The sequence below is a fragment of the Poecilia latipinna genome, unplaced genomic scaffold (assembly GCF_001443285.1).
Source record: "Poecilia latipinna isolate Pla-1442-1.1 unplaced genomic scaffold, P_latipinna-1.0 Scaffold642, whole genome shotgun sequence".
In the NCBI taxonomy this organism is placed as follows: domain Eukaryota; kingdom Metazoa; phylum Chordata; class Actinopteri; order Cyprinodontiformes; family Poeciliidae; genus Poecilia; species Poecilia latipinna.
Genome location: NW_015113258.1, coordinates 120,014 through 144,493, shown reverse-complemented (window position 1 = coordinate 144,493; position 24,480 = coordinate 120,014). Strand labels below are relative to the sequence as shown.

General features: G+C 40.5%; 1 protein-coding gene across 1 annotated transcript in view; it reads right to left on the bottom strand.

The window, feature by feature from the left end:
- The window catches only part of LOC106954271 (collagen alpha-1(XXVII) chain B-like), a 92,750-nt gene that overhangs the window by 52,495 nt on the left and 15,775 nt on the right, over positions 1 to 24,480 (bottom strand). The window contains exons 5-11 of the mRNA XM_015043634.1: positions 17,793 to 17,846; positions 14,292 to 14,345; positions 14,153 to 14,206; positions 6,976 to 7,020; positions 3,261 to 3,314; positions 2,789 to 2,833; positions 1,568 to 1,621 (exon numbers count right to left, since the gene is read on the bottom strand). Coding sequence (XP_014899120.1) covers positions 1,568 to 1,621; positions 2,789 to 2,833; positions 3,261 to 3,314; positions 6,976 to 7,020; positions 14,153 to 14,206; positions 14,292 to 14,345; positions 17,793 to 17,846 — 360 coding nt within the window. The remainder of the gene's footprint in view (positions 1 to 1,567; positions 1,622 to 2,788; positions 2,834 to 3,260; positions 3,315 to 6,975; positions 7,021 to 14,152; positions 14,207 to 14,291; positions 14,346 to 17,792; positions 17,847 to 24,480) is intronic.

The following is a 24,480-nucleotide window of genomic DNA, read 5'->3' as shown; positions in this document are numbered from 1 at the left end:
CAAAAATTCGAAAAAAAAAACATTAAGGAAAGAGTATGTTGCTTTGTTTTTTTTTTTTTTTTATTTTTTTTTTTTATCTCAATGGGAAATTGCAGTGCCTTACAAAAGTGTTCATGCATCTCAAACTTTTTCACATTTTTTGTCATCATGTTACAACCACAAACTTCAATGTCTTTTATCAGAATTAGATGTAAAAAAAAAAAAAAAAATCAACCCGAGTTAGATAACGATTGTAAAGTGTAAGAAATGTGATGAACAGCTCAAAACTTTTTGCAAAATTATGATCTAAAAAGTCTTCACTCTGACACCCGCGTGCAAAATCCCCAACTGCATTCAGAAGTCAAAAATAAAGACCACCTGTTGATCTTCATATAAATACAGCTGTGCTGTGGAGTCCTCAGAGGAGCGCGAGGGAACATTAGTGAAGAAACGACGCCAAAAAGTCCAAGGAATACACAAGGCAGTTCAATAATAAAGACATGGAGAAGCTTAAAGCAACGGTAAGTTAAAAAGCTAAAAAATGGCAGGTCAAAACAAAAAAAGTCCACTTCAAAGTTTTCCACAAGCCGCTGCAAACGTATACAAAAGGATGAAGATGTCTCTCTTACAGTACTACAAGGTGGTGTCAGCATCATGCTATGGGGATATTTGTCTGCTGAACAGATTGGACTGTTCTGGAGGAAAACTGGTTAGAGACTCGAAACACTTGAGGTTTCTTCACTGTATCTCAACCAGAGGCGCCGTTCAGAGGTTTAGACCAAGGGATGTTTTGTGCTAAAATGTCCTGGCCAAAGTCCAAACCTAAATTAGAATTGAGATCGAGCCTAAAAACATCCAACATGACCCGGCATGAGGCCAGAAGCATTGTGTCCGACCCGACCAGTTAACTTTAAATACAGTCCTGAGCCCGAAGTAAACCCGACATATTTTATCTAAGCTTCTATGGCTTTTGTGTTTAGACCACATTTTGAGTAAACAGTGTAACTTCTCCTGTTTTTAGCGTTGGTTTAACGTCATACTGCTCTATTTTGTTGCTTGTTGTAACAGCAGGATGAGCCAAGCACAAATCAGTTTGAAGTTTGCCTCATATCTATGCTGCTTCTTACAGTTTGAGGAACTTTTGCCTCCTACTTGCTTTCTTTATTCCCTCAACAAGTTAAACTATCTACCTCTCTATTTCGACAATATAAGTAGATTAACACAACGTTATATCGTGCTTTCATGTTTCCGTTTTATGTGCTGTATGTATCGCAGGCCTTTTAAGCACGCCACAGAAGCCCGAGTCCAACCCGAACCTGACTGTAAAGCAAATAATTCTGGCTCAACACCAGCCCAAAATCCAGTCCGGGTTCAGGTCGGGCTCAGGCCATCTGTAATTGCAGTAGAATCTTATTTTACAAAGTACTATAAAAAAAGCATCCATCATGCAAAATCCCAGTAAAATACATTAAAGTTTGTGGTAGTAACAATAGAAAATGTGACAAAGTTAAAGAATGTGGATTAAGGTCCACTTGGTCAGCGTCTGTCTGACAGCACTTGAGAGTGTGTACATTCGAGAAGAACTCACTCTTTCGCCATCGGGGCCAGGCAGGCCAAAAAGGCCTGGGATTCCAATGAAACCCTGCAGGAGAAAAGAGAAGAAAGCAAGGGCACAGTTGTGAGTGCTTCGACCCAATACAAGCAGCTAGGAGAAGAGCAGCTCCCTTCAGCTCTGAGGCTGGGTTTCAGGGCCCGACATTCCAGCATGGGGTGGGCTTCCATGAAGAACCAAGCCATGAGGCAAGTGTATATGCCCATGGACTGCATGGTGCTGGCTTCCACGATGTAGTCCAAGGGCACATACCCTCACGCCAGGGATCTCTGAAGATAACCGTGGGCGACACACTGGGCTGTCAGTGCAGTGGAGACAACACACACACGCACACACACACGCGCGCACACACACACGCGCACACAGAGGAAAACAAGCACAAACGTCACAGTTGAACTGTAGGGGAACAGTCGAGATGCGTGTTACTGATGAGCATGAACCTGAGCAGGTTTACATTTGCACAATGTGGAATATGCACCAAAACGGGGAGGGGAAATGTGAAAAGGTGGCTCAGCGAGAGTGTGTGTGGGGGGGTGGGTTGAAGGGACTAGAATGCCTCCTTAAGACAGCAGGGCGTCAGACGGAGCTTAAACAGGAAATTCCAGCCTTCGGGGGCAGGGAAGACTTTGGACAAGCCAAGGAGAGCTGATAAAGGACCTTTATAGGAACACAACACAAAAATCAGTTTGTGTCCTCGACTGTGTTTCTTTCTGTGTGTATGCATAAGCTTATTGACTAACAGACTTTCAAAAAGGCTACTGTATGAACCAACACGGTGTTTACGCCTCGTGTGAGGGCGCTACCTTTCTAGCCCACTATTAATAGCGGCGCGTACTGCACGGGTGACCGAGATTATGTTTATGTGTGCAGAGGTGGATGCTGGAGCACTAAGTACACGCATTCTTTTCATGCATGCATGCATGTAGATGTTGTTTCACTGAGCTACACAAGCATGCTTTCATGCAGCACCGCATTTACAGCATAAAGGACTCGTAGTGTGAGGCGCTAAACTCCCCCCCCCCAAAAAAAACGTTCTGTGGCTAAACAAAGATTTACGTGCCCCCCTTCTACAAACATTGTGGAGAGAGAAGTGCCAATGAGCTGCCTTGCTGGTCATCGCTTTTACTAATTACGCCAAAGCACCACATTTTATAATTTTATCAGATAAAATCAAACTTTAACGGCACGTCCCCTTACCCGAACGCCTTTCAGCCCTTTTGGTCCAATAGGTCCCGGTAAACCCTGAGAAGTAAGAAGAATGAACACAAATTTAACACCTTAATTTTTGTCTGCTCCGTACATCAAGAGAACAAGCCTCTGTCTAAACCTGTTCTAGCTCTGGGATGCACAATAATTGTTGATACAATATAAAAACATGACATTTCCTCCATACAAAGCAAAAGACACATTCAAAATAATATGTGGGGAATCAATTCTATCTCATGTCTGATAAATGCTCCAGCTGAGCATCCCGGTAAGGGAGAGTGCAGCTATTAACGCTGAACATTTTCTGACTTAATGTAGGTAACCTGCTTAGTGTTTTCCAAGACTTTTTTTTATTTTTTTATTCCAGGTCATCTGACCAGTATAAACTAATTCCACTCTGGCTCTCTGCCTTTCTTTGGCCCTGACCACAACTGTACCAGTCACAGCAGAGGATTCACTGCACCTGCCTGCCAGGATAACCTTTGGCACCTGGGCTTCCGATTGGACCCTGCTCTCCCTGGTGGGTGGAAAGAGAAAGAAAGAAGTGGAAGGAAGAGAAAGAGAAGTGGGACAGATGAACAACATGAACACAACTACGACTTGATTTGTAAATCCTAATCAAGATATGGTCCAAGTTATAAGTCACATAAGCAGGTACTTGAGGAGCCCCAAAGAACACTCAAACTGCTTTATACAAATCAGTGATAAATGTTACACGTAAAATAGTTCGGTCAGACTGTGAGGACATTTTTCAAGAGGAATAAATCTTTATTAAACAGGTGATTTTACCAGAAATGTACCAATGACTTGTTTGATGCACTGGATGATTCTACACCTGACTGACTTTAATCTGTGGTCAGCATATTGGAAGCTAAATATCCTGTGGTTTTTCCAGTCAGTGATCGGATTTTACACAACTTATAATGACGATATCCCAGTGTGAAAGTTGTTGCTGTGTGAAAAAAGCTCAAAGCTATCCATTTACAGCAAGTACTTTCAGGATATAGTGAAATAATTTTGATTTTCTAGAACAAGAGTGAAACCCCGTTCATCTGTGATGCTGTCTAATAGATACTGCTTTACTGCACATCCCGTGTCATGTCATATCTGCTACTTAAATAAACGACAAATCATTCTTCACAGTGAAAAATCCTCTTAATGCTTCTTTATAGTAACCATGTATGAAATAAATGACTCAAAAATCTAACCTGTACCAGTAAATCTTAGCTTTTTCCATTCAGATATTTCATGTTTCAATATGGTTCATTTCTACATTTAGATTCCCCACTAATGTCTTATAAAGGAGTGAATAATATCTGCTGCAATTGCTTTTAGTTTGGGTTTATTTATTCAACAATTTTGTACTGTAAATTTGTAAATGCAGATGTACTACAATGCACAGGCGTTTCAACATTATTTAATGCATTTAAAGTTAGCTTCAAATCATATTAATGCCCAAAAATCAGTTTCATAACTTACTAAAATCAATCTCCGGAGTAAATATGTCTCTTTCCAGGGAACTACATACTAAGCTAAATATAATTAAAGTTTGATTTGACTAAATTTCTGACCTAACTAGACCATCAGAAATTTTATGCACAAACAAAACAATTCAGTGGGTTGCAGTTCACTACCAATGTGTGAGCTACATTACAGTGATGCATAGAGAACATTATCTGAATGATGGAAGTTGATGGACCTCCAGTTAAAATTTTTTGGCACCATGGACTGAAATGAAATTCTTCTGTTTATTTCTGTAAGAGGTCTTAGCATTATAAACCATAAAATACATTGTTTCAATAATCAGGATAATTCCTAGACTTCCCTACCAGCGATTGCATAAGATGAGGATGGTAGATAATTAGCTTTGCAGAGTCTCATAATGCATCGCGATGACTTATGGATGTGCTTAAAACCACATTACAGCCGTTGCCTTTGATGAAAGCTGTTCTTTTCTCCTCTCTTTCCCAAATGTTTTCTGTCGAGGACCCTGCAGATGCTGATTAGGAGGTTATGCGTGTTTATGTAACTTCTGGAAAGCATAACAAACACACACTCAAAGCAGGTTGTGTCCGAATGTCACAGAGAACCAGTATCCGTGTATAACTTCCTTTGACGCAGCCCACGCTTGCCACTTGCCGTTCCCTCTCCTGGATAAATATAGTGCATAATGCTGCTAGTTAGAAGGAGACAAGGCTTTGGCCAGGGCTGGATTCAGATCTTCAACTGGCCAGCAAAGAGGGAGGGCGGGTGTGTGTGTGTTTGCATGTGGGTGTGTGTGTGTGAGAGGAACGAGGGGTGTTGAGCCAATGTACCTCAGCCAGACGTACATTACAGTAACAAAGTCAGCAGAACTGCATGAGCACCAGCTGGCTTGTGGAGCGCACAATGCCAAACAGTTGTGCCTGTTAGTCAGACGCCGGTGGTGCTATGGTGATTCAAACTGCAAACTCAGACCATTACCATCATCCACATCATCATAACCAGCAGCAGCAGCAGATCTGTGGGAAACGGGGGGGCGTTTGAGGGTGGACACATGTAGGAGATACTGTTAAGAGAGACAAAGTGCTCGCTCTTTGTAAAGAGCGCAGTGGGAACTCCCTGAGATGATGATGATGATGTCATGGAGGCTTACTTAATTAAATCCAAGTTTCTCTGCACAAATAAGGAACCTGAGTGTTTCTGCACTCTCAATGCACTTATGCAAGAAAGAAAGAAAAAAAAAAGAGAAACAAATAAGCTTAGCAGGGAGAGGAATGTTGCCCAGTTAATTATCTGTAGTTACAAATGTGATTGTTTGGATGCTGGCAACAACAGGAAGACAGAAACAAAGACAATGGGGAGACTTTCTACAGGGCTGCAGTTTAATAGCCATGAATGTGTCACTGCTGGCCTAGTTGGCTTGTTCTTGTTTCTCCACTCTATTTTTTCTCTCTCTCTCTTTTTGGCATCACTTTCTAATATCCTGAGGAGCGTCACTGCAACACAGTGCTACATCCAGATGTCAGTTCTCACCAGCGCTTCATAACAGACTAATCTAATCTGGCTACGCTGCAGGCTAACGTAGGGTCCTCTCGCGCGCGCGCACACACACACACACACACACACACACACACACACACACACACACACACCCACACACACACACACGCACGCACGCACGCACAGACAGACAGTCAGAGAGGTCAAACAACTATAAATGATGACTAAGGAGTTAGATAATGAATGTAAGACTGAAGGATTAGATTTAAGTGCACAAGATGAAAGCAGGACACTGATGAAAGCTGATGAGTGGATCCTTAAAATTAAAGACCCTGTGAAAAACAGCACAAACAGTGCACTGCAAAAATATTAATACCTGATGAATGTTTACACATTTTATAATGTTATTTTCCACGAATCAAAGCATGAGAAGTTGACACGCTTTTGCATTCAGCAACGCTGAGTCAACACTTTGTGGGACCATCTTTTGCACCAGCAGAGGCCGAATTTTCTCACATTTCTTTTCTGAGCTCCGATCAAATTGGATGGAAAGCATCCGTGAAGATCAATTTTCAAGTCTAGACACAGCTTCTCAATTTTATTAAGTTCAAGACTTTGACTTGGCCATTTGAGCGTATGAATGTGCTTTGATCTCCACCACAAAGTTCAGCCTTTCGAAGTTGCACAGGTTTTCTTCCGTGGATTACTTTTATCTACTTTTCCATTAATTCAGACCTGCTTCCCTGTCCCTTTTAAAGATAAGCATCCTTACCGCATGATGGCACCACCACTATGTTTTACTGACTAGACAGATAGCTCTAAGTGAGTCCAGGGGTCAGTGTCTCATCTAATAAGAAAACCTTCGTCCACATGTCTGCTGTTTTCCCCAGGAGGCCATAGTTGCACTTAGCTTCATTTAGGAGTATCAGAGTAAAGGGGACTGAATGCAAATGCATGCAGTGCCTCTTACATTTTCCTTAAAAATATAGAATTGCAATTATTTTCCTCCCACTTCAAAATTATGTACTACTTTGTGTTGGTTTATCACGTANAACCCCAATAAAAAGACAATGAATTCTGAGGCACCATGAGTAAGATGCGTAAAAAGAAAAAAATTGCCAACCTAATGTCAGCAGCATGTGAAAAATAAAAGGAACAAGAGTTTAAACATGCATAAACTGCAGAAAAATACATACTGTCTCTCCAGGAAGTCCGGGTGGACCGGGGTGTCCTTTCTGTCCCTGCAGAAACAAAAATAAGAAAGGATGAGTGTGGGTATAGCAGATGAAAGAAAGCACAAATGTGAGACGAAAAGATTTCCACTTCAATTATGGCACATGCTTAAAGGGATCTCTAGTTGGCGAATGGCAAATTTGCTAAAAAAAAAAAAAAAAAAGAATTTTAAAAATAAAAACACCAACAGACCGGTTTAGTGCCATATGCAAGAAATCAATCTGCTTTTTTGTCAAAGGATCAGAGTTTCCACTGGCTGCGTTCACAGAGTTTTGGTGCCTGGTTCATGGCATGTTGAGGATATAAATGCCTTCCTGTTTGAGTCAGATATCAGGACTCCCAGACTGCGTGCAGGGCAACTGCAAGACGAAAGAGAACCCGATTGTGTTTTTCCACAGATCTGCTGACTCCAGAAACACAAACCCCAGTCAATGAGTGTAGAAAAACTAAATAAAATGTGGGAGGACATGCCACCGCAAACCACAGCTTGATAGATTGAGAGAACAAGGCAGAAACAAGGAGAAAGAGAAAAAAAAAATAAAGTAAAAACAGACATGGTAAATATGGAAAAACTCCTGTTGTCTGGGTTCAGAGTGGCCTAAATCTTTTGATTTTGGCAGCAGAAAAGGGATGAAGTAACCAGGTTGCAAGTATTTTACATGGACATTATCACTGGCTTAGAGGTTCAGGACTTTAAAATATCATCCTAAACATGGATCTCTGCTTCTGATTAGCTGCTACAAAATGTATCAACAAAGTATTACATTTGAAAATAAATAAACTAAGAACAATTCTGCTAAACTCATGAAAGCCAAAAAGGCCTGAATCCCATTATCATTCCTAAATCATATATCTTATTTAAAAAGCATCACTAGAAGTCAAGTGAGCTCAGTAGTGGAGGAGTGGCACATACAGCAAAGAGAGAGATAAAAGCAACTGCAAAAAAGAAAGAAAATGATGACAGTCTAGTTTGCGTGCTAGCTTTTCAATTCATTTCTTCACACACACATTTTCGCTTGTGCAGAAAGAAAACCCAAAGCTCTCATCCCCGTATCAGAGCTCTAAATCTTTATTAAAGCTGATTTTAATCTTAAGAGTATGAACTGTGCACACCATATTGTGGTAAGATTGAATAAATGTTTATTCAGGGATGAACGGTTCGCTCCTGCAAATGCACTTGCATGATATACGTTTGTGTCCGTGAATTAGTACAAATTATATAATCTTCATGTCCCAAGAAGAAATATTCACTATTAATTCGTGGATGGGGTGAAACTTTGTGCATTTTAGACCCCATTTAGCTCTGTACACAACAAACTGACAGAGAGTAAAACTTTCAGTAGATAACAGGAAGGCTAATTTATTTATTTATTTTTTGTTCTGCAGAGTTGTTCTGTTTTTACCATTTGAGGTCTGAACCTCTGTTAAAAAAAAAAAAAAATTAAGTACTAATCGCCCCGGAGGACGGGAAGTCTATAATGATGTTCTTATGTATTTTTATAGTTCTGAAAGAGAAACAGGAAGGTTTTATTACTGCTGTTAGTCAGTAAAAACTTCACAAAAATCTGAGATCAGAATAAGGTCACAACATTAAGATTTCTTCACTTTTTGAAGAAGGTTCGCCAAATAAAAACGTTTACTAATTTAATTGACCGGGACAGAAAGAAAAAAGAAACGATTCAGTTTTACGTGCATGAGCTGAGCAATGTGTTTTTAACTGAAGTAGGACAACCTTACAAATGAACACACTGTGATGTGTGTGCCTCTTTATTTCCCATCTTTTTAGATTATATACCCGGCGATAGAAACATTTACAGGGTCTGTTTTCCCAGGCTGATCAAAGAACCCCCAGTACACACACATGCAAACACATGCTGTGGATCCTGTGCATTAACTGGAGCCTCCAAAGCTAAGCCGTGTCGTCTCAGATCCTTATCTCACTCGTCATTATTTTTCTAACGAGAGCAGCCATTCCCATCAGCGCGAGTGTATTTACAGTAGCACTTGTTTAACAAGCATGTGTGTGCAATCAGATCAACCCCACCAGAACGCTTTCATTTCGCAGCAGCTCTCCAGTAGCATCCTATAACCTCCTAAGTGTGCCAGGAGAGCTACCCATGATAAGACATGGCAGGCTATTTAGTTTCTCTTTTCTGTACACATTTGACTTCTGGGATGCTCAACTGAGTATGTGCCTGTTCCTACACCAAAGATCACACTTCACATTACACCGGTGGTCTGAAAGACAAACACCTCCTTCGTTTAAGCTTTCATCTCTCCAAGATCCGTGAAGGCATGGAGCCAGAAGGTTGCTCAGAAATTATCCGGCTCCTTGCACGCTTGCATGTACAGGAGAACATAAACGTCGATGTCTGCCTGGAACAGATAAACAGTCTGAACTAAATGGACAATTTGGATAAAATTTACCTTGTGGTGTTATCATTACAGCGACGTCACTGTAAGTCGGAATATGTTTTCCATTGAGGTTCGGTTGACAGATTAAAAGTACCTTTCGAAAATAATTTAAGTAGGTGTTGCACATGCTTTTCATTGATCTCATATTTCTGTGGAAGAAAAAAAAAGTTCCTTGTTGGTCTGACGTAATCTAATATTCTGATCTTTTCAGAAATGACGTGTTTTCACGAACTGTAAGCGAAGATTCATCATAATTAACAAAAATAAAGGTTTGGAAACATCAGTCTCCGTGTAAATGAACTATATGTGTCTCACTTCAGTTAATTCAGTTACTGAAATAGATAAAAACAAAATTTTGTCAGAAAAATTCAAATAACAGGCTTTCAACAAATTTTCCATTTAAAAATGTCTTACTCTTTCAGATTGAGGGTTAAAAAGGAAAATCAAAAATTAGAAGTCCAAACACTTGTTTATTTCATCGGAGCAAAGGACATTTCTACAAAAATTAAGGTCTTTGTCAATGACAGCTCTAGCAAAGTGTGTTAAAATACTTCCACAAATGTGGCTCTTCTTAATTGAAATGTTGTAAATTAACCAACTGGAATCTTAGAAACCATGAAATCATAGTCTAGACTTTATTAAAATGCTTACAGTCGTTTAAAAGTTGAAGAAAGTTACAAAATTCAAAAAAAAAAAATTGTATTTCTTAATATTCTGACATTTAGGAAGAGGAAATATTATTTACCAATATATACCATTGTAACGTTACAGTAATCCTGACTGAGTTGAAACAGGAAAGGTTTAATTTGATTTCATGTCCGACGCAGAGGAAAAAAAGGCAACAGGTATTCCTGAAAACAAGGAGCAGAAACACAATGAGAGTTTTATTCGAAACAAGTCTTGAGTAGCCACAGAGAGAGTGTCACACGAAAACCTGCTATGCATAAAAAAATGGAATGATTTATGAGTTATTTTAGCTTCTTCAGGGACATTACATCAAACCATTTTACTTATGTTTTATGGGGTAATCTTTCTGGGATTGCTAAAGTTCCTCTTTGCATGAAAATGGATGCAGTCCAATTAAAAACAACTGAGCTTCCCCACTACAATGGAAAATACTGAGTTCTTCTAAATGTGCATGTGGATGCACTGGAGACTACTGTGTTAAAAAGCCTCAAACCATGGTACATGTGAAAAGAGAATAGACGTGTAGAGTTTCTTATAACACGACCTAAAACTAATGTCTCTGAGGATGGTCACTATATTTTACAGAGCTGACTGAAAAAAATGGGTGCATGAATGACATATCTATTTGAAATGCCATGAAATGCACATCATCTCCAGGAGGGAAAAGCTGAGACGAGTGAGAAGAGACGGCTTATGTAGCAGAGAGAGGAGACGCAGCCACAACGGGAAGACGTGTGGCCTGTGTTGTGGCCTTGTAGCTGAGGTTTGGCTCGGCGCATGTCCCCCTCTCCCTGACCCTGCCCGCCATACTGAAAAGCCATTCAGGGTCTGCTTAGTAGAACAAATGTTGTACAGAGCGGAACATGCTCGGCCTGGCCAGTGGTGTAAAATCACACTCGACTATGGCGCTTTTAAAGCACCGCTGCTTTCTCCATTAAAAGTTTTCCATGAAAACCTCACAGCCAAATTCCTGAATTCCCGCTCGTAGCATCAAGCATAAGGCAGATTTAGGGTCCGCTCTGTTGTGCGGACCGGGGTGGGTGTGTAACAGTGTCTTAAAAAAGAGGTGGAATGGAAAAAAGATGCAGGAAAAAAGCCCACTGTCCTCGACCACAGAACTCAAAGCTAAACAGCAGGGAACCTATGCAGACAGTTCTGAGATGAACTTCAAATGACATAACTATAAAAGCTTAAGTTTGTTTTGAGTATTTCGGCGTATGTCTTGGTGGAGAAGACCTGCGTCGGGACTTTCCACCTGAGCCGACTGTGAAGTGGAACAACAAAGACGCAGAGTCAGGAGACTGATTCATGCATTTGTCATCGCATGGAAAGTTGTCAAAAGTGGAGCTACAGCTGGTTCCTGCGTATTGTTCTCTGCTGAGTAAGCCTGTTTGTCTCCTGTATGGAAAGATGTTACCTCTTTGGGGTTAATTTAACAAGCTTCCTTTATCGTCAACACACATGGCACCGCCAACAATACCTGAGTCTTCCTCAAGTGAGGTCAGCCTATTTGTGTGCGTGTTGTTAATGTTGCTATGGCAATAAAGGTCCAGACGCCAAGCTATAATGTCACTCTGATATGTAGCAGCTACAATTTGCTTGTGAGGTTTACTAAAGAGAAGCTACTGGACACTTAAGCTGCTGTGCATGATTAAGTTATTCACTCTTCATCCTTCTTCCTGATTGATGATCTCATCTTTATAGTGAGCAATAATTTTGAACGCGATTGAAGTATTAGTATTGCCTGAGCTACTCTTTCAAAGTGTCTCTGCAGCTCTCCCATTCACCACGGGCCTGTTTGCAAACGCTTGCCATGCTTTTCAGGATTTTACTTTTGCTCTGCTTCAAAGTGATGCGCTGCTCTTTGTCGGGTAATCACAAAATCCCACAAAAACAAATGAAAGTTTCTGGTCGGCACATGAAAAAAATATCGCAACCATTTGAGGGGTGTAAATACTTTTGAGAGACACGGCACATGAGCTTTACAACATGTGAATCAGTCGTCACAGTCAACTTGATTGATGCATCACTGGCTAACCTTCCAATAGGCCTTCAAATCACTTCTATCTCGCTTAAAAGGAATCTGTAAATGTTTTCCACTATCCTAATTTCTTTTCCATTCTGGCTCAGTGTGTCAGTGTGGGTGAAAGAAAGAGGTAGAAACACTCAGATAGACACACACACACACACACACACACACACATGGAAAAGCAGGCTCTTAACAAAAGCCACATGTTAAGCTTGAGGTAAAAAAAAATAAAACCCTGCTGGAGTCTGACACTCATCCACACACTATTTTGACTCTGGGAAGAAAGGTACTACATGCAGACAAGCTTTACACCTCTACTGAAATGCACATAAGCGGCCTGTTGTATTCAATTACCTAATAATGCTTCGACTTTGTTTGACAAGGTTGCATGGCTCAGCTGTAACGAATACAGAACGTGACTGGCAGCGGTTCCTCTTTGCTTCTGTTTGTTCGGAAAAAGACCAGTCCGGCAGTAAGAAGCACCAAAATACGTCAGGGGAATGTGGAATAAATTTCACCTTTCCCGTTGCATTAATTTCAATAAACTCATCTCAGGTTTTGGGGTTCATGCAGAATTCTTATGCAAAGCAACCGGAGGAATATGGAGCAACGTGGTTCTTTTTTCAAGGTCTGCAATACCAACATTTACATTCCAGCATGATAGTTGAATCAGTTGATAGGCCTAGTAGACATAAACATAGCGAAAAGTTGCAAAGGCCAGATGCATGTTACCAAGGCTATGTCTGACTAGCTGGAGGTGTTTTGTTCAGTTAAGAGAGAGCGCTTTGTGCAGCTCCTCAATTCTGTTTTAGGAACTTTGAGAATATAAAAATCTGAGTTGAATCGTGAGGCTGGTAACACTGTTGTCTTGCAGCAAAATGCTTTGAATCCTGGCCTGGGGTATCTTTGAGTACTCCGTCCCACAGTCCAAAAATATGACAGTTTGGCTAATTGGTCTCTAAAATGTCTGTAGGTATGAGTATGTGCTTGTGCACTTGTTTGTCTTTTATGTCTTTGTGTTGCCCTGTGATATTGGACTATTGAGCCGTACACGTTTTACCCAGTCTCACGCCCACTGGCTGACAGAGACAGGCATCATCAACCCCATGACCCTATGTGGACACGCAGATATAGACAATGGCTAATTGAATGCTAGCTTGATAGGGATGGGAAAAATTCAAAACAGAGTGAAGTATCAAAACCATAAAGAATGCAGAAGTATCTTAGTACTCTAGCTCAAAGCAGAAGTCTTTAACCTTTGTGTTTCTGCAACAACGCTAAGCCAAAGGTCAACCAACCCTCATATTTTCCTACGAGTTGGACCTACCCAAACTTTATAGAACTCATGCAAAAACAATGCAGGAGCAAATAAAAATGCCACTGTAAGGCAAAGCAAGAACCGGTTTTGGATTTGCCTTCCTCTCTTGTGGAACCGCAACAGAGAAGAGACACATTAAGAATGAAAACGCACATGGCAGGACAATAAACAACCTTTTTCTATATACCTATGATTCATATAATAAACCACACTGAAATAATATCATGCTTGTTACACCCCTGTCAATCAAAAATATAACTCCACTATTTTTTCTTATGGAAAACCCAAAGTGTGTAATTTCGAGTGGGAGTGTGATTGACATCACCGTTTTCACTGCTGAAAAATATAGTCTTCCTTTATTTGTTAAAAAAAAGAAGTAATTTGTGCTATCTGTAAGAACCCATTTCCACAGAATCTGGTGAACATTCAAAAACTAAAGAGGCACAACAGGAGAAAGAGAGGAGGAGAGAAGCAGGAAGTAAGGACCTTTACATACCAAACACATCGCGCTGACACAGCACTGGCACTGAACGATTATGAAGTGATGCAAGTGACTCATGCAGAATCCGATTCTAAGATATTTTAAGGGACTCTTTCTATGACATCTGGCTGGTGTGCTCACTTCCAACAAAAGCTGGTAAATGGTCAGCTAAGGATATTTATCCTGTTTGAGGTAGTTATTTAACCTTACCTTTCGGCCCTCTTGTCCAGGCTGTCCAACTGGGCCAATAATCCCTGAGTCTCCCTGAAATGCAATGCAAGAAGATCAGTGAGAACAAGCATAGAAGGACGCTGCAGATCAGTAGGAGCCATAAAAGACGAAGACATACCTTCTCTCCTTTAGGTGCTGGCCCAGGTGAAATGCCAGGATCTCCTTTTCTCCCCTGAGAAAGATAATTTTATATGCATTAAATATATCCAAATGGCAGATATTTTAATCCCACAGCTTCTGACAAACATTTAAAAAATGACAAAATTATACCTATTCTGTGAAAAGTCACAGCTTAAAGCTACACAGTAAGCAAAATTCATACAATAATAGGCATGGATTTCTTAGTTGATTAAGGGCGGCTGCAGTCTCCCACACCAACACACACACACACACACACACACACACACACATACGTACCAAGCTTCATTGTCAGCAGGTAACAATAACAGGGTTTCAGCACATCAAAGCAATGAATTGGAAATTACACCGAGTGGGTGCTGGCTCCCTCTCTTTGCCCTTCGGGCTGCCAGCATTTACAACTTTGCTTCATTTATTAATGATGAAAGGGCAAAAACTGCAGTGACCCCCCCCCCCCCCCCCCAACCCCCACACAAAAACCCTCCTAATTTTCCTTTCAACACACTTACCAGGTAGGGGGAGTATAATCTCTGCCAGGTTGCCAAACAACAGACCTGACTGATGATTCATGTGGGATTTTAAATCTTCACTCATGATCGTTCTACATTGCTGTTTATGATTTTTTTTCTTTTAAAAACTAGAAATGAGCTTTCTCAGTGAAGTGGCTTGGCTGAGTGTGAGAATGAAAAGGTGGGAAGATTTATTATCTGATGGCAGCTCAGATTACAGGATAATATCTCATGACTTTTAGAGATGTTTTGTACGATGAACCTTGTTGAAGTGTGTAACTATATTGGACACCAATAACAACTGGCGTACTCAATCCACAACACTGACAACTAAGAAAAAAAAAAAAAAAAAAAAAAGATCAGTGAAATATTCTTCTAGGAGATGTTGGACCTGGCAGTCATGATATATTACTGTAAAAAATAAATAAAGTTTCAGATCCACAAATGAAAAGTCCTGGTGTAAGGCAACACAAGATACACAAAAAGGTTGCAACTCTCTAATGATCCATGGTCTTTTATGAGGAACAAAATTAGACTGTTTAATATTAAGCAGATGGCTATAATTTTGTCACTGGTTCAGTGCACAGCCCCTTTTGAATTACAACAATAAAAAGTTAAGAAAGTCCATCAGTCCACTGTTTTCTGTTTACTCAAAACTAGATCTGCAGGTAACAGGTCCAGGGGGAAACCCAAAGCATCCCTCCTACCATCCTTCCAGTATATTCTTAGGGATCGCAATGCGTTTGCAGACCAGAGGTTAAGTACAGCCCTTCTGGTGTGTTCTGGGTCATCTCCCGGTGGGAAAACTCAAAATAGAAGTGTTTAGGAGGCACTCTGATTGTCTGCCTGAACAAACAAAACTGACACAGGGACTCAAACCTCAAGAGACTACATGATGACAAAGTTCCTCTCTCAGCTGAATTCATTTAAGGTGCTTGTATTCAATACCTCAATATTTCATTGATAGTTCATATCCCATGATGCTACGAGAGGGAAAGAACGTGGTCCGATCGGATAAGCGAGAACTTTATTGTTTGACTCAACAGTCTGGATTTGTCTTGATTTGTCAAGGCTTAGGCTGTCCCACCTCATCAAACCATCACCTCAGAACTAGACACCAAAATCTCCTTGGTGATATAGGCGTGTCTGAACCCCTCTGCTTATCTAATGTGGGCCGTAAGCAAGATATTAAGAAACAAATCTTGGGAGTTATAGTTACTGTGTTAACTCTAAATAAGAAACACAATAAATACAATTCCTTATAATGCACTTGCAAATTGCAGATATCTAGAAAAAATTAAGGTAAGATATTGATTTATTATATCAGTGAAACAAAAGGAAAAGCTCTCTACATTTAGCAGCTACATTTATAGGATTTATTAATCTTTTCTGGGTTGAAATCCCTTTCTCCTCCAGAACTACCTTCAATTTTCATGGTGAAGGTTCAAAAGGGTTGCAGAGTTAGTCCTCAGGGAGTTTGGTTCATGCTGACATAATAGCACCAAACAGTGGTGATGCAGATTCATCTGCTACACAAAGTGAAAGTGGTCTTCCAATCCACCACTTCCCACTGGTGTCTTTACTGGATTGAGTTCTGATGACTGTAGAGGACTTTGGAGAGCAGCAAACTCATAGTCATCTTCAAATACGCGATTTGATAAGAACTTTTTGACATGATGCATTATTCTGCTGGAAGTAGCTATTAGAAGATGGACCCACTCCTATCATTAAGAGGTGTATATGATCGCAAACATTACTTAGGATGTCTGTGTTGCCACTAAAGTGCCCAGGAAGTCCCAGTGAAATACCACCAGCAGCATTACGCCCTTCCAATCTGTCCAGTTCTGGTGAGCCTGTAGACTCAGTGTAATTGTAGCCTCAGTTTAATATTCTTAGCTGACAAGAGTGACACCCATGTGTTGTTTTGCTGGTGTAACCCACCAGCTTCAGGGTTTGATATGTTGGCAGTAACATGTAATCTAAATACCTTGGCTGTAGCAACTGGCTATTTGAGGTACCATTGCCTTGTCTCACACCAGTCTGCCCATTCTTCTCTAACCTCTCATAAAAAAAAAAAAAAAAAAAAAAAAAGTTTCGCCCAAATTAAGGCACCAAACTGGATGGGATTCTTGTAGATGAAAGTCTCTGAATTGTTCAGACCTTGTTGTCTGGCAATAATAGTCTGGCAAAGTCATCTAAATCCCCTATCTTCATCCCCATTCTTCTCTATGTCTAAGTAATTATCACTAATTATATATTTTTTATACAAAACTTGAAATAAAGATTGTACTTCTAAGTCTGTGTTCCAAACACACAAAGTCAAAGGTCAAGAGTCTTTGCTAATGCATACAACATTTCAGACCGTTATGGAGGATGCAGAATTTGCCTCGGGCAAGGTCATCTCCTTTTCACACTTCAAAATAGGTAAGATTTATTTGGAGTTCTTATTTTCCGACTCCTTATGTCTTTCCCTGACACCTGGGTAAATCATTTCGACCCCCCTCTGGTGTCAATGTACTTGTTCTCTTCTCTGTGCTCAGGTTACGGTGGAAGCACAGAGTCAGCCTTCACACAGAAACTGCAAAAAGCTGTGCACGGCTTTTTATAAACTTATTCAAACATTGGATAATATCGTGTCAACAATTAAAGCCTAAAATAACTTGCGTTCGGTTTGGATATTCTAACATAAGCGGAGTGGCGTTAGTGAGTTAATGAGCTGTCAAGTATAGTGGCTTTGCTGTGAACTTTAGTGACCCCACTTCTGCAGCAGTAAAACTCCATAGTCTTGTTTTCCTTAAAGCACGCACAAAAAAAAAACAAAAAAAAAAACAAAACGAATATGCAACATGTCTCTGCAGATATACAAGCAAATTAAGGCAGATATAAAGGCATGATTTACTGTTTGTTTTTGTGTGTGTCTTTTTTAAGAAAACAAAATGATTATGATTGTAAGTCTGACTAAGACCGTTTACCTTTAGCCCAGGTGGACCAGGTCTACCAGGATTCCCATGGGGGCCAGGGTCACCCTAGAAAAAAACATCAGATAAAACAAAACACATAAAAAATATTGCAGGATTCTTTTCAGTCTACGTGTAAAGATGCATGATGTGTGCCTTTGCCATAGCAGAGATACGATTAAGGAAAGTCTGGAGAAACTGAGCCATTCTGCTAATATGTTTTAACTTTGTGTGTGGGTGGGTGGATGTGTGCATGTGGTATTTGGGGTTGATGACGCAGGGGGGCTCATGGAAAATGGGGCTCCCTGGAGCCGCTCCAACATATGGCTGTGTTTTCCTGTCCATAGTTGGCTCACGATCCAACCCCCACTTCCATACATCCAGCCACAAACAAACACACAAGAGCCAGGCATGTTAATGACTAATGCTGACAGTCCAATGTCACAGACTTGCGAGTTTGAACTTCACCGCAGATCTCCACGTCTGTCTGCGCTGGCAGATTATGAGGAGATGGACAGAAACGGAGCAAGATCAGTCATGGCAGCACGTTGGTAATGTGAACCCTCGCAGTCTATCCAGCACCCCCCCCACCCCCCACCCCATGGGAAGGTTCAGCAAAGAAACTTTGGGAGCCAGGGAACGAATCTATAACTGCTTTTGGGTTTGAGCTGTAGCCTGCAGACAGGAGCGTGGGGGGTGGGCTGCAACAACGCTCATCAACCCGTCTGACTGTCTGCTTTCAGGAACCCTGAGAGTCCTTCCTGTTGAATTTCTGACTTACCCCCTGTTCTCTGCATGTGATGTGGCACTTTAAGGCCCCTAACCTATCCCAGTTCAGAGGTCAAGGGTTAGCTGGTGATGAGTGTAGAAGAATAGCCATGAGTGCTTTAGGAACTGGGTCACGGGATTTTGTTGGGGTCACTCCAAACAAACAACGAGGCTTTAATGGTCGAGGTCTGATCTGCTGCATCAAAAGCCGACACCAACTGTCAACTAGACTCTCAAAGACCCATTTTTTTTCCAAGTGAGAGAAAAGAAAAACACTTTGGGGTTTGGACTTGACTATACAACTCCACAAAAATGCCCTTTGAGGAAAATTCAAAAACAGACGTTTTGGTTTGGTGCAGACAAGACTGCATAAATCCGTTCTGCTGTAGTTGATCGGTCTGTCAGAAACTGATGACAGTTTTGTCTAGCCCACCTAAGGCAGAAAATTCACTAATATACAAGAGATGTTATGTTTTTTGTACATTTCAAAAGATAAGATCACTTCCTCATTATGATGTAGAGTCAAGATCAGGTTTTTTTGCCACATCATTCATACTCCATCAACTTTTGCCAATTTTGACACTTTATTCCACAAAATCCAAGTATCTCATTGTGATTTTACGTAAAAGACGAACAGAAATGCAAAGGAAAGAAGAACACGTTTTTCCAAATATTTTACAATCAAAAATATGAGCATTTGTGTTCTACCTTTTATCTTTGAAATCTTAAAACAAGTCACCTACTTAATAAATAAAGTTCATATGCGAGTTATTTAATCTCAGCATAAACACAACTGTACCATGGAAAGGTCTGCTCACCAACGAATAACGACTGCAAACATGAACTGATCGACGGGGCATCAATCAAAAAACAATCCCAGAAGCCCATCGTGACTCTAGAGGAGCTGCAGAGATCCACAGAAATGTAGAGGACACAGCAACAATTTGCAAGAAGATGCTCTGATCAGATAAGATCCTAATAGAATAACGCGCAGGTTTGAACATTGCTCCCACAAAGTGCGACTTGGCAGTGGCAGAATCATGCTGTGGGGATGTTTTTCTTAGGTAGGCAGAGAGACGTGGACGGAGTTAAATACAGAGCAATCCTGGAAGAAATATTTCAAGAGTCTAAAAGATTTATGTCTCTGTTGAGGCAACACACTTTTTATATTTCCATCTGGTCTGCCACAAAAAAACAGTTAAAATACATTACAGATTGTGGTTGTAATATGGCTAAATTTGAGGGGCTTTAGATCTTGTTGCTGGGCACTGGAAGTCCAACCTTGTTCATTTATAGAGGTCTTTTTGTTTCCTATTAGTTTAAGGGGGGGGGGGGATGCTATTAAAGAAATATTTCCTTTTCACAATGTACAATTCTTCTCTTCTAAACGCTGTGACGTTTTAAAGATCTTTTCATCCCACACACTTCCCCTTTAAACCTTGAGTTTGTATGCAGCTGGCATTCAATGGGAGGCGGTCTGTCCACACAACATTAAGGAACGCTGTTGTTCCCTAAATAAACTTAAACAAACAAGGCACATTTGAATTACATGTTTCAAAATTAAACCAGCGGCTTACCACAGGTTGGGCAGTGCACTAGCGGGCATGGGCTGGCACTGGGGTTCAGTTGTATATGTTCTTGTTTCTATGTAGTGGGCCTTTCTCTTACAACAGGTGTCTAATTAGAGAGCACTAGGGTGGAGCACAAGTCAGCTGAGGGCTACTAAATAAAAATAAAATAAAATAAACCACTATTCAGTGAACAGGGATTCAGGGGCGTCATTGTGGTTCTTATAAAAATGTTCTTATGCAACACATTCTTTGTGGACTCCACAATGGTAAGGATCCAAACATTCGTGTTCACATCCTTTTAGCTATTCTTTTCCTCATTCTGTCTCATTGGAAGCCAGAATCCTTTCATCAGTCTGACTGAACAGAACAGGCGGACAGGGTGACTTCTGGAGATGGGACTGGATTTTTATTTAGTGATGTCAGAGCAAAAAGGACCATGAATACAAACCAAACCTTTCAGATTTATTGTAGCAATGAATATTCCACTTCACCTTTATGCACTACCCACACAAAATACATTAAACCTTTCATGCATGAATTATGATCATTTGTGTCAGGATTTTTTTTCCAATATTTTTTTAATTTTCTTAATACATAAAAAAGGTAGGCCTTTTTTATTGTAAAAAAAAACATTTTTTTATTTTTTATTTTTTTTTAGGTGATCAATTGTAATTTTCTCCAAATACAAAGTTGTTATTTTAAAAATACATCAGCAGTATTGTTCTTTAGGGGTTATCTGATGTCACAATATATATACTTTTTTTTTTACCTGCAAGAGTCTTCTACAGTAGAAGGAGGGACCGGGTCGGTCGGCATGCTTTTGTGTCTGTCGGCCATATTGGATTAAACTAAAATAATTTCTTGCATTTGCAGCTGACAGCCAGTAGTTGATAGTGTATTTTATGATGCATTAGTGTCCATTTCATTGGTCTGTGTGCATTTATAACATAAAAATCCACAAGAAGCACAAGAAAATGACTTTTAGACAGCTGTCCACTGTAGTGACCACTATGCACGAAAGGGTTAAGTTTGTAAGATGACAAAATGTGGAAAAGTTCAAAGGGGTGAAAACATTTGTAATGCATTACACTATATGTTATACAACTTGATTCTAGCTGAGTGACATCACTTCTATCATTACATTCCCAAACAGAGAAAAAATAGACTATGCAACAAACAGACCCTGGCTCATAAAACACACTTCAAATGCATATAAAGGCATCACATTAAAGATAAAAGAAGTAGTCTGTGGTATTGGGCCAAACAAGACAACATCTAATGACCTAACATGAAATTAAAAGAGCATGCGAAACCACTTGATGTGCTGATAATTACAGATTGTGAGCCGGACATGTACACAAGAGAACATTTTCCTCTAGGGGAAACATTTCACTGTTCGTTAGAGACTCAAAAGCGTGTCTAGCCATTGTTGAGTGAGAGGAGTGGAATTCTCAGCTTAATAATGTCATGTAAATTACAGCAGCAGACTGTGTTAATGAACGGCTCTAACAGCCAGCTTCAGAGGCAAATGCATCATACACCGAGCCGAGGTCTGGACAACTTAAATTCTACGTAATCCGACGCATTAGCACAGCAATAACAGTAAAAGCTCATAAAAGCCACGACAAGTCTAAAATTGATGATGGAAAAAATTGAGATATTTATTTGCCCAAATGTAAAAATGTATGAAGGTGCTAACAGGGATTGCAAAAGTTAACAACTAGAAAGTGGTTGTGATTTTTATTATCCTGAAACATATTAGTCATTTTCCAGCACAGGAAGCATTATTCACAGTTTAGAGAATTATTAAGACTCTCACAAAGCCGATCCGTTGCCAAGGGAAATGGTCCCAAACACGCTCGAAGGATGGCTTTAGAATGAACAAAGCTGTCTTGCATGAAATTTTAGACTAGCCCCTCCATCAGACCTATAGAAAATGTATTGAAAATGTATTGAAAAGATGGGATCATGTCAAGACACCAACAGATTTAAATAACTCCACCAATTTTGATAAGTCTGTTATTGGCTACAAAAGCAGTTTGGCATCTCTGTGACTTGCTCAGGAACATTTATCCAAGTGTTAGTGAGGGTGTAAGTGTACATTTAAAACTCTCGGGATAACATTTTGATCTTCTCTGGGGTAGAGAAGATTTGTGCACCCAAGTTTTGCTTTAAAAAAAAAACATTAATTTTGTTTGTTCTATAGTCCTTTTCTAAAAAAAAATAAACAGTTCAAACGCATCAATAAAAGCCAAAAATGAATCAATCTTACTAATGATGAGTTTATGTAAACCTCTGACTGGTTAAGTTTTTCTGATTTCTTTCTGTTCAAACGGGTGGAGGAAGGTTTCAGGGATTTATTTAAGGACAGAGGAGTGTTGTGCAGGAGGAAGCACGAGGAAAGATGGGTGACGGAGATTTTCTTCCTCTGAGACAAAGACCCCTTTGACCCATGAGGCTCCAGACAACTCTGTGCAGGCGGTGCCCGAGACAGATACACGGCCTGTACACCCATGAAGCATCCACTTTTCCTCTCACACCCTCCTACCATCCTCATCACTGCACATCCACAAACACGCCTGGAGGAAAAGGTCGGACTGGTCATTCATGGACACCTTGCAAAGCGCCTAAGCAGACATTTGTTACTATGACAACGGCATCTCACACTCACATGTGCCAGACCGGAGGTCAGGGTTCATGGGTGACGGTTCTGGGGGCTCAATGGGCCTCTGTGTGTTATAAAACTGACCTCCAGTGATCCAGGGCTAAAGAAGGTCGGGCGGAAAAATGATGGAGAAGTTCGCGCTCTCTCCGGCTGACCCCCAAGAGCGGAAGCTACTTTTTCGTAGCTTCCGCTCGAAGCTATGAGTGGTGTAATATAAATATGTCGATTTATACTTCACCACCTGTAAGCCTGAAGCCTAGAGCTGTTATTTGGAGCTGATTGTGTCCCTGATGTGGTGAATCTCTTTCTCTAAATGGAAACCACATGTCCATCTGGTTAAGAGGCGTGGCTTTTGGAGAGCATTTGTTTGCGCAAAGTATGCGTTTCCATCTGTGTAAATATGTGTACATGCATCCATGTGTTAGCACACGCACACTTGGCAGCTGCAGTTGAACTTGATAAATGATTTTGTTTACAGGAAAAGCTCCATAATTGGCCTTGCTCTTAATATAGGAAGGCCATAAACACAGATGCATACATCCATGCTTCACAGTGTGGGATTAGTGCAAAGTCTATGTACACCACCCCGTGTTGCAACGTCATAAACAAAACGGCCGTGAGGTCAGACATTGTGTCGTTTGCAAGAGAGCCTTGTATTTGCAAGAATCCCTTGTTAAATTTGCACCAAAATCACCGATGCTTACAAGGAAAACTTGACTTTCGTTCTTTGCACTTTGCTAACCCTCCATTTACATTTAAGGATGAAGGGTGGAAACCAGGGCAGGAGAAAACAACTATAAGAATTAGTCGGGTACATACAGACCATTAACCCGAACTCGTAACTCTGGTGGAGAAATGGAGATTCCCCATCTCAATATGTTTAAGGAACAATGGTAAGTTGCAAAGCAGTGCCATCTGACTTTTCGTTGTTTGCAGTGGAACCTGAGAAGTCGATCTGTGCCGGATGGAGATAAATACAGAGAAATTCCCAAAGAAAAACTCTGTGAGGCTGCAAACGACTTGAGAGTGGAACAGAGGCTCTCGTTCCAGCAGGATAAAAACCCTAAAAGATACAGCCGGAGCTTCAGTGAAACTGTGCAGCTGAAAGCCTTTTTCGTGTGTTAAAATGGATCAAAGTCCAGTTTGAAATCCAATTAGGAATCTTTGGCAAAACATGCAAAGATTGTGTAGGTTTTGCGTGCGAAACTGCATCCAATTCGCACACATTTTCACTCCACTTTGACTGAAATGGAATTATCTTGCAAACGAGAATCGGCTGAGAGTTCAGCCGGGATGTGCGAAGCTAGTAAAGACACCTCATAAGCATTTCAACTCACGGGGACAGAGCAGAAATACGCAACATGCTTTCTAGATCATGCATCCTTTTTGTTTGACTTAATAGTTGTGTTCCGTATTGTGTTGTTTTGATAAATAAAAAATCCTTATCAAAGTTTGTGCAAAAAATTTGTCCCCAACTCCAAAACTTTCACCAGGCAATAAGACATCTTAACCAGCAATGATTCTATTCATTCACAGGGAAGTGGCCACTGCTACCTATTTTCATTATGACACTGCAGTAGATAAATATGTTATATTTACATTTTGTTGTTATATTTGAAAACACTGCTGGACTTCAGAAAGCACAAAATATTGGACTCTGAATTAAACTTGGTCTGACTAGGTTTCACTGCACCGAGGA